At 44.2% G+C, this 9,838-nt stretch overlaps 2 protein-coding genes across 5 annotated transcripts in view; one reads left to right on the forward strand and one right to left on the reverse strand.

Annotated features, from left to right (window-relative positions):
- RNF115 (ring finger protein 115) overlaps positions 1 to 402 on the reverse strand; it is a 60,701-nt gene extending 60,299 nt beyond the window's left edge. Inside the window, exon 1 of the mRNA XM_024732697.1 lies at positions 273 to 402. Within this exon, the coding sequence (XP_024588465.1) occupies positions 273 to 374 (102 nt within the window). The 5' untranslated portion in view covers positions 375 to 402. The remainder of the gene's footprint in view (positions 1 to 272) is intronic.
- Positions 379 to 9,838, forward strand: part of POLR3C (RNA polymerase III subunit C) — a 17,661-nt gene continuing 8,201 nt past the window's right edge. For 2 of the 4 annotated variants that reach the window (XR_003001477.1, XM_024732690.1), the window contains exons 1-6: positions 741 to 878; positions 1,885 to 2,051; positions 2,965 to 3,220; positions 3,331 to 3,516; positions 4,561 to 4,649; positions 8,853 to 9,179. Coding sequence is in view for 3 of the 4 variants with exons in the window: in XM_024732690.1 (XP_024588458.1) it covers positions 1,905 to 2,051; positions 2,965 to 3,220; positions 3,331 to 3,516; positions 4,561 to 4,649; positions 8,853 to 9,179 (1,005 nt within the window). In the remaining variant the exon portion in view is untranslated. Of the gene's footprint in view, positions 879 to 1,884; positions 2,052 to 2,964; positions 3,221 to 3,330; positions 3,517 to 4,560; positions 4,650 to 8,852; positions 9,180 to 9,838 lie in introns of all 4 variants that reach the window. The other 2 variants (XM_024732692.1, XM_024732691.1) reach the window with 2 other exon arrangements.

Raw genomic sequence — 9,838 nt, forward strand, 5'->3', positions numbered from 1 at the left:
AAAAAAAAAAAAAAAAAAAAAAAAAAAAAATGGAGGGGGAGGGCTGGTCAAGAGGGGAGAGAGAGCGAGGGGCAGGTGGAGCATGCGAGCGGGAGTTACGGAGCCAGGACCGGGACGCCCGGGGTTTGGGGCCAGCGACTGGGAGGCAGCAAGTACTTAGGAGACCGATGTCAGGGGAGTCGGGGATGGGCGGGAAGCTTAAGAGCCGTTCCGGGATATCGGGGAGAGGAATCCAGGCCGATGCCCGAGCGCAGAGGACACAGAGCTCTTACCGGTAGTTTGGGGCTGACCTCGCCCTTGCAAAAGTGGCAGAAAAACCGGTGCGCGGCAACCGCGGCGCCCGCGCCGGCCCCGGCCGCCGAGGCCTCCGCCATTTTTCTCTTTCGCCGCGGCCGTCCGAGAGGGCAGCCGGCCGGTCGCTCTCCAGGTCGCTACCTCCCAGCTGCTGTCGCCGCCTCTGCCGCCGCCGCCGCCGCTGCCGCTTCCTTAGTGCTGCCAGCCGCTTCAGAGCCAGCGCGGGTCACGTGAGTTCGCCCGGCCCACAGAGGCGGCGGCGCAAAGAGCGACCCCGAGGCCCGCCTCCCAGCACCAAAGAGGTGCAGGAAGGAGAGTCCGCCAGCCGCGGCCCGCCCGCCGGCTCCTCAAACAGCCCCTCGCCGGTCCTCCAATCTCCCAGCGAGAAGAAAGAAAGAGCGTCCCCGGAAACCACCGAAACGCTGGGGTAGAGCGGCACACGTTTTGCCTCTTTGCCGGTCCTCCTCGGTGGCCGTGCTCCTGCGCGAAAGGACCTTGGGCTCCCCCTCTGCCCGGGCGGCTAGCGGGCGCTGTACGAAGCTGCAGTGGGGAAGTCGGTGGCGTTACGTGGCATTGACCCAGAGGTTAGTGGAAAATGCGGTCTGAACGAGGTGGCCCTGTCTCTGGACCCAGGGACCCAGTCCGGAACAAGAACCTGCGGTAAAGAAGTGAAGAGCCAGGAGCCGGACTCCTTGGAAATACTTTCCGGGGATGGCAGAGGGTCTGGGGATGCTTCCCCAAAGACCTGTGGATGGGGATAGTGAGACTGAAAGGCAGAGTCTTGGCTTCTGAGGAATTGGGAGAAATAAGTGAACAAACCAGTGTTTGATAGCACTTGTGATAATAAGGAAGTGATTATACAGTGGACTATGTCTGTTTCTCTTTGTGTATACTTTGTCAAGGAATAGAAATTTCAGAATTAAATACTGCCCTGCCAACAACATACTTCATCCCCTATTTGAAACACCCTGTTGAGAAGCTCTCATTTACCTCTTAGTTTATTTTGCAAAGTTGTCATTGCCTGTTCAGTCCCAATAGTCTGTGAATAGTGGTCTTAATTCTTCCAAACAATGAAGTATAGAATCTGAGGTCTGTGACAGATCGCAAAACCATCTACATCCGATCTTTAAAGAAAACTAGAATCACACATGATCCCATAAAGATAAACTTGATATATAGTCTTCCAGTCTTTTTTTTTATGCATACATGTGGGGCTATTTCCACAGTAATTGAACTTTCCTCTACATTTTGCTTTGTAATGAACAATTTTCTACACTAATACATATTATACTTTATTGTGAATGTTGGCATATTATTCCATTATATGAGTATACCATAATTTATTGAAATAATCACTTATGAGATTGTTTCCAGAATATCAGTATTCTAAAGTGACATGTTTTTATTATTCCCTCGGAACAGAATATCCAAAACAAAAGTATTAGGTCAAAGATATGAAAGATTTTAAGGCTTTTGATATATCTGCTGTCAAATTGCTCTCCAGAAAGTACATGAATTTACACTTAGCGGCTCTACTCCCAACATAAAAGAAAAACTTCCCATCATACCCTCTTTTTCTTTTTTTCCTAGCTCTGAGACTCCTCAGCACAATGACTCAAGCAGAAATTAAACTGTGTTCTTTGTTGCTGCAAGAGCATTTTGGAGAGATCGTAGAAAAAATTGGAGTCCACCTAATCAGAACTGGCAGCCAGCCACTAAGAGTTATTGCCCATGACACAGGAACATCATTGGATCAGGTATGTTTGGATCACAGTAATTTGCTTCCATTTCATTAATTTCTTTAACCTACCTTTGAATATTGTTACTCCCCACCCCACAAAATGGAAAAGAAAGCAAAGTCTGTGCTAGGATCAGAATAGTGTTATTTGGGAGGGGAAAGATGATGAGACATAGTGCCCAGGGTTCTGCTTCTCAAAGCAGCTCATCATGGCTTCTGAGGCAAATCTTGCTCCTCCTCTGCCATATGCCATACTTCATTTATTCATGAGTCTATTAATTTCAGTACTGTGTTTAAGGAATAAGAATAATAGAGGGGATGGGACTTCCCTGGTGGTGCAGTGGTTAAGAATCTGCCTGCTGATGCTGGGGACATGGGTTCGAGCCCTGGTCCGGGAAGATCCCACATGCCGCGGAGCAACGAAGCCTGTGCGCCACAACTACTGAGCCTGTGCTCTAGTCCCCGTGAGCCACAACTGCTGAGCCCGCGTGCCGCAAGCACTGAAGCCCATGAGCCTAAAGCCCGCACCCCTCAACTAAAGAAGCCACCACAATGAGAAGCCCGCACACCACAACGAAGAGTAGCCCCCACTCACCGCAACTAGAGAATGCCCACGTGCAGCAGGAAGACCCAAATGCAGCCAAAATTTTATTTATTTATTTATTTATTTAAAAAAAAAAAAGAATAACAGAGGGGAAGTAAATTGTACTTTGAAAGATAAAGATCAGAGGAAATATGAGCATCATAGCAAGGACTCTTCCTGACTTCTTCCATTGACATTCGCTTCTTATTAGCTATTCCAATGGAGAGAGGGAAGACACACAGAGATTCCAGCCATCTCCTGATGTTTAGGAAACTGTTGGACAAAAATTGCCAGCAATAATGAGCTGCATCTTCAGATTTTTCTTCTCTTTCTTCTGTGTTTTCTCTAGGTAAAAAAAGCCCTTTGTGTCCTCATCCAGCATAACCTGGTGATATATCAGGTGCACAAACGTGGTGTGGTAGAGTATGAAGCCCAGTGCAGCCGGGTGTTGCGAATGCTTAGGTATCCCCGGTACATCTATACTGCCAAAACACTGTACAGTGACACTGGTGAGCTGATTGTTGAAGAGCTCCTGTTGAATGGCAAGATGGCAATGTCAGCTGTCGTGAAGAAAGTAGCAGATCGGCTCACAGAGACTATGGAGGGTCAGTACTGTATCCACAGCTGTTCGCAAAAGCATAGATTGGCTGGCTGCAGGAGAGGACCCTTAGCTATCTGAGGCCATCTCACTTGCCTCTTTCCTCCTGTCATACAGATGGCAAGACCATGGACTATGCTGAGGTCTCAAACACATTTGTGCGACTAGCAGACACACACTTCGTGCAGCGTTGCCCCTTGGTGCCTGCCACTGAGAATTCAGACCCTGGGCCACCGCCACCTGCCCCCACTCTTGTCATCAGTGAAAAGGATATGTACCTGGTTCCTAAACTGAGCTTGATAGGTAAGGAATTTTGGCCCCTAGATCTGTGATTTGACCTAATTGTAGATTCTTCCTTAATGATTGTTAAATGAATGACTCAATCAATTAAGCAGTTACCAAGGATTTACTCTATGCCAGATACTGTGGTATAAAGAGATGAAAAAAACATTATGGTCCCTGCCCGTATGGGGCTTAAGTCTAGTATAGGAGGCTTACATTAATCAAATAGCCTGATGGATATATAACTAACAAACTGCGATAAGTACTATGAAGGTAAAATATGGGATGTTATGAAAATATATAACAGGGGACCAGATTTACCTGGGGACTTGGGCACATGCTTCTTGGAGAAAGTGGCATTTGAACTAAGATTTGAAGCAGAAGTAGGAGCCAACCAGTGAAGTAAGGTATGAAGGGGTACAGAGGATAAGCATTTTTGGCAAAAGGAATAGTATGTAGTGAGGAAAAAAATAGGAATTTGAGAAAGTAAAAGAAGATCAGTATAGTTAAAGTACAGTGAGGAAAGGAAAGAGAGCCATAAGTTAAGGTTAGACAGACAGGTAGGGGCTAGATCATGCAAGACCTCGTAAAGCACCTGTTCTTTATCCTAAGAGCAAAGGAAAACTACTAAAGGATTTTAAAGGAAGTAACATGATCTAATTTGCATTTTTTAAATATGTTTCTGTCTGTAGAAAGGATGGGGCAATTTTTCACAAACCAGTGAAAAATTAGACATAGGAAGGGTGAGGAAGACAGAAATCAAGAATGACATCTGTGTGTCTGGCTTGAGTATGTGGGAGGATGATGGTACCGTTCACTGTGAAAGGAAGCATTGGAGCAGGAGCAGTTTGAGGGAGAAAGACTATGAATTTCTTTTTGAACTTGTTGAGTTTCAGATGACTTCATCATTAACTTGAATTTCTTGTAGTTCCTTAGTCTCCTCAACATCTCTAACCTAGAGGTAGCTACAGATGTCTTTGGGATAGAGACACCTGCTTTCACCTTCGGTCATTTCCTGTTATCATATGAGATGTAGCCTAACTGTGTAACTGTTTTGTTTGGCAGGGAAAGGTAAAAGGAGGAGATCATCTGACGAAGATGCAACTGGGGAGCCCAAGGCCAAGAGACCAAAACATACCACAGATAACAAAGAGGTAATGAGGCTTCTTGGTTAGGAGTCCTCACCCTGAGGCAAGCCAGAAAGAGCACTAAGATGACAAGCCCCAAAAGAGCTTAAACGTTCTTGGATCGAGAAGTAGTAGGATTATGAACTTCATTAAATATTGGCCAGGGATAGACTAACAAAGAGTGAACTCTGTTGCTGTGTCCCTTCTGAGGCTTAACTTACTTCAGTCATTGGACAGAGGTAATAGATTAGGCAGAAAAAGCGCCTAGAAAAAGTTTAAATTGGTCAGTATGGCTGGACCATAGAGACCCATGGGGATGAGTGGTGATAAATGAGTTTAGAAAGATACGTATAGACCTGAGCTGTTATATTCAAATGCCTTCTCAGCATCCCTGTAAAAACATCTGATAAGCATCTCAAAAGTAGTATGGCTAAAACAGAGTAATTGATTTCCTGCTCCCAGATATCTACTCCCTCCTAAGCTTTCCTCATCTTAGTTAGGGACACCACCAAGGCCAACCACCCAGGACACCATTTGCTTAGTCCAAAGTCCTAGGAGCCATCTGATCTCACAGTAAAACCTGTCAATCCAATTTCTAAAAATAATTGAAATCCAACTATTTCTTATCGTTTCCACTGCCATCACCCTAGTCCAAACCATTATCACTGTAGTCAAGACTTTGCCAACACTCTCCTAAGTGGTCTCCCTACCTGCTTTCATACCTACTTAAGAGCCAAAATGACTTTCTAAATTGTTCTTTTTAAAAAATCCCAACACATCACTGATTTTTGACTCCTTTAATAGCTTCCCATTACTCTTAGAAGAAATCCAGTTCTTTACTGTGGATTATGAAGCCTTACATGAGCTGGGTCTTTTTTTTTTTTTTTTTAATGAATTTATTTATTTATTTTTGGCCGTGTTGGGTCTTCGTTTCTGTGCGAGGGCTTTCTCTAGTTGCGTTGAGCGGGGGCCACCCTTCATCGCGGTGCGCAGGCCTCTCACTGTTGCGGCCTTCTCTTGTTGCGGAGCACCGGCTCCAGACGCGCAGGCTCAGTAGCAGTGGTGCGCGGGCTTAGTTGCTCCATGGCATGTAGGATTTTCCCGGACCAGGGCTCGAACCCGTGTCCCCTGCATTGGCAGGCAGATTCTCAACCACTGCACCACCAAGGAAGCCCGAGCTGGGTCTTTACATGATCTGCTGGAGACAAGGCTCTCCAACCTCAGCTCTTCCTACTCTGTCATTCATTATGTTCCAGCTTCTATCATTTTTTCCGTCCTTCAAATGTATCATACTCTTTCTAGTCTTCAGGCTTTTGCCCTTAGGATTTCTTCTGCTTCAAATACTTTTCCCTCAGATCTTCATGTAGTTGCCTCTTTTTCATCATTCCGATCTCAGCTCAAATGCTACTTTCTTAGAGCTCAAGCACCATTGCCCACCCTCTACTCCAGTCTCTACCACATTTTCGCATTTCATCTTCACAGCATTTATAAGTAGCTGAAATTACTTATTATTTGTACAAGTGTTTGTCTCTGTACTCCCAATAGTCTATAAACTCTTCAAGGACAGTGTCTTGTCCCTGGCACCTGGAATACTCGCAAGACATCAATAAATATTTCTTGATTGACTAACTAAGAAGTTTGGACTTCAACCTGAAGACAATGGGGAGCCATTGATGAATTTTAGGCAGGTGAATGAAGTGGCTAGATTTACATTTTAGAAATATTACTATAGTACAGTGGTTTATAACTTGTACAACTCCATGGATGCGTTTCAGAGAGTCCACCTGTACTATGTGCATTTTTCTATAGAGCACTCCATAGCTTTCTTCAGGGGAACTGTGAGCCCAAAAGGTAAAAAGAAGCACTGCTCTATGAGAAATGGGGAGAACGATGCAAAAGGAACAAGATTAAATGCAGAAAACCCAGTTGCCCTTTTTTATAGTGTCCACTATATGAAAAAGAAAAATGAAAACCAGTTAGGAGGCTACTGTAGTAACCAGGTGAGTCAAGAGTAGAGCCTGAAGTAAGGTAATGACAGTCAGGATAAAGAAAAGTAGACTTCTGATTAATATAAAGAATAGATAGGGGGCTTCCCTGGTGGCGCAGTGGTTAAGAATCCGCCTGCCAATGCAGGGGACATGGGTTCAAGCCCTGGTCCTGGAAGATCCCACATGCCACGGAGCAAATAAGCCCATGCACCACAACTACTGAGCCTGCACTCTAGAGCCTGCGAGCCACAACTACTGAAGCCCACGCGCTTAGAGCCCGTGCTCTGCAACGAGAGAAGCCACCGCAATGAGAAGCCCGCACACTGCAACAAAGAGTAGCCCCCACTCACCGCAGCTAGAGAAAGCCCACTTGCAGCAACAAAGACCCCACACAGCCAAAAATAAATAAATAAAATAAATTTAAAAAAAAAGAATAGATAGAACTGGGTAATTGGATAGTAGATGAGGGAGAGCAAGGGGTTAGGGATGGTATTCAAGTCTCTAGCTTAAGAAACTGGGTTGGTTGTAGTGTAGTTAGCTGAAAACTTGAAAGTTTTAAGTCACAGATGGAAGTAGGCAGTTGAGTCTATGCACCTGGAACTTAATAGAGAGTTCTAGAATTAAGTAATAGACTTGGAACAGTTGAAACCTTGAGAGCAGATTAAATCACCTAAGTAGAATATGTAGAGTGAAAAGAAAAGAGGGCTGTGGACAGAACCCTGGGGAACACCAGTATTTATAGATGGGATCTGGAAAAGGAATCTGTGGGGGCTGAGGAAGGGTAGCCAGAGTGGTTAGAAGGAGCACCAAGAAAGAATGGTGTCATAAAGTCTAAGGGGCCACATAGAGTTAAGGAGAAAATGTCCAACCATGTCATATGCTTTAGAAAGATCAAATAAGATTGGAACTGGACAGTATTCTTTGAACTTAGCAACAGGTTCCTCACGCCTGCCAATGCAGGGGACATGGGTTCAAGCCCTGGTCCTGGAAGATCCCACATGCCACGGAGCAAATAAGCCCATGCACCACAACTACTGAGCCTGCACTCTAGAGCCTGCGAGCCACAACTACTGAAGCCCACGCGCTTAGAGCCCGTGCTCTGCAACGAGAGAAGCCACCGCAATGAGAAGCCCGCACACTGCAACAAAGAGTAGCCCCCACTCACCGCAGCTAGAGAAAGCCCACTTGCAGCAACAAAGACCCCACACAGCCAAAAATAAATAAATAAAATAAATTTAAAAAAAAAGAATAGATAGAACTGGGTAATTGGATAGTAGATGAGGGAGAGCAAGGGGTTAGGGATGGTATTCAAGTCTCTAGCTTAAGAAACTGGGTTGGTTGTAGTGTAGTTAGCTGAAAACTTGAAAGTTTTAAGTCACAGATGGAAGTAGGCAGTTGAGTCTATGCACCTGGAACTTAATAGAGAGTTCTAGAATTAAGTAATAGACTTGGAACAGTTGAAACCTTGAGAGCAGATTAAATCACCTAAGTAGAATATGTAGAGTGAAAAGAAAAGAGGGCTGTGGACAGAACCCTGGGGAACACCAGTATTTATAGATGGGATCTGGAAAAGGAATCTGTGGGGGCTGAGGAAGGGTAGCCAGAGTGGTTAGAAGGAGCACCAAGAAAGAATGGTGTCATAAAGTCTAAGGGGCCACATAGAGTTAAGGAGAAAATGTCCAACCATGTCATATGCTTTAGAAAGATCAAATAAGATTGGAACTGGACAGTATTCTTTGAACTTAGCAACAGGTTCCTCAGGAACTTTGGCATTTCAGTGTAACGGTGGAAATAGGTTGAGTAAATCTGTGGATGGGGATACAGCTGGGATGACCAACTCTTTGAGAAGCTCAAATTTTTTTTTAAATAAAGAAATGTGGTGGGGATGTGTGCACCACAGTGAAGAGTTCTGGCCTAATGGCTTCTATTTGCTCTCTGAAATAAGAAGCAAGGTCATCTGCTGAGAGAGAAGGGAGGGGCAAATGGGAGATTTGAGAATACTGGAAAAGAGTTAAAATAGACAAAGATTCGAGGTAAGCAAAGAAAATCTGTTTGAAGTTGGGGGTTGTGAATTTGTCATTGTGGAGGCACTAAATCCACATGGTTGAATGGTTTTTTCCTCCAACCAATTTAGTTGCTACTATATAGGAAAAGAAACGGTGAACAGTTAAATCCAAGCTTCTCACTAGAAAATGCTTCCTTGTATCTAAATGTTTCTCTCTCATCTTTTTCTCCTCCTCAGCCCATTCCAGATGATGGGATTTATTGGCAGGCCAACCTTGACAGATTCCACCAGCACTTCCGTGACCAAGGCATTGTCAGTGCAGTTGCCAACAGGATGGACCAGGTGATATCTAAGTGGGTGGGACAGTGGCTATCAGGAATATTCACTTATTTGCAGATGTGGCCATTGGCATATAGCCAGAGCCAGCACAGCAGAGTGAATTCTGATTTCCAGTTCACTTTTCAAACCCAGACAAGCAGCGAGATCGTGCGGACCATGCTCCGGATGAGTGAGATTACCACTTCCTCTAGTGCCCCCTTCACCCAGCCATTGTCTTCCAACGAGGTGAGCTTCATGTTCTTGTACTAGTTTTCTGACAGGCTCTTGGATATAATAATTATTATATATAGAGCCTGAGATTAGGTTGAGGTCTGAACCTTGAAAGGAAGGGTTTTTGCTATTTGAGGAGGGATGGGGATTATTCTCAGGTGGTAGGTACTGAAATATTTGGTCTCTTGGGAATTCAACCTTTAAAAACCTAAACCATTATCTTAGTCAAAGTATAAGTACTTCTTTTTTTTATTTTTAATTTATTTTATTGAAGTATAGTTGATTTACAGTGTTGTGTTAATTTCTGCTGTATAGCAAAGTAATTCAGTTATACATATATACATTCTTTTCCATATTCTTTTCCATTATGGTTTATCACAGGATATTGAATATAGTTCCATGTGCTATACAGTAGGACCTTGTTGTTTATCCATTCTATATATAATAGTTTACATCTGCTAATCCCAAAATCCCAATCCATTCTTCCCCCACCCACCTCCCCCTTGGCAACCACAAGTGTGTTCTCTATGTCTATGAGTCTGTTTCTATTTTGTAGATAAGTTCATTTGTGTCATATTTTAGATTCCACATAGAAGTGATACTGTGTGGTATTCGTCTTTCTGACTTCATTTAGTATGATAATCTCAAGGTCCATCCATGGCTGAGTAGTATTT

This window comes from Neophocaena asiaeorientalis, unplaced genomic scaffold (genome assembly GCF_003031525.2).
Source record: "Neophocaena asiaeorientalis asiaeorientalis breed wild unplaced genomic scaffold, Neophocaena_asiaeorientalis_V1.1 scaffold128, whole genome shotgun sequence".
Taxonomy (NCBI): Eukaryota; Metazoa; Chordata; class Mammalia; order Artiodactyla; family Phocoenidae; genus Neophocaena; species Neophocaena asiaeorientalis.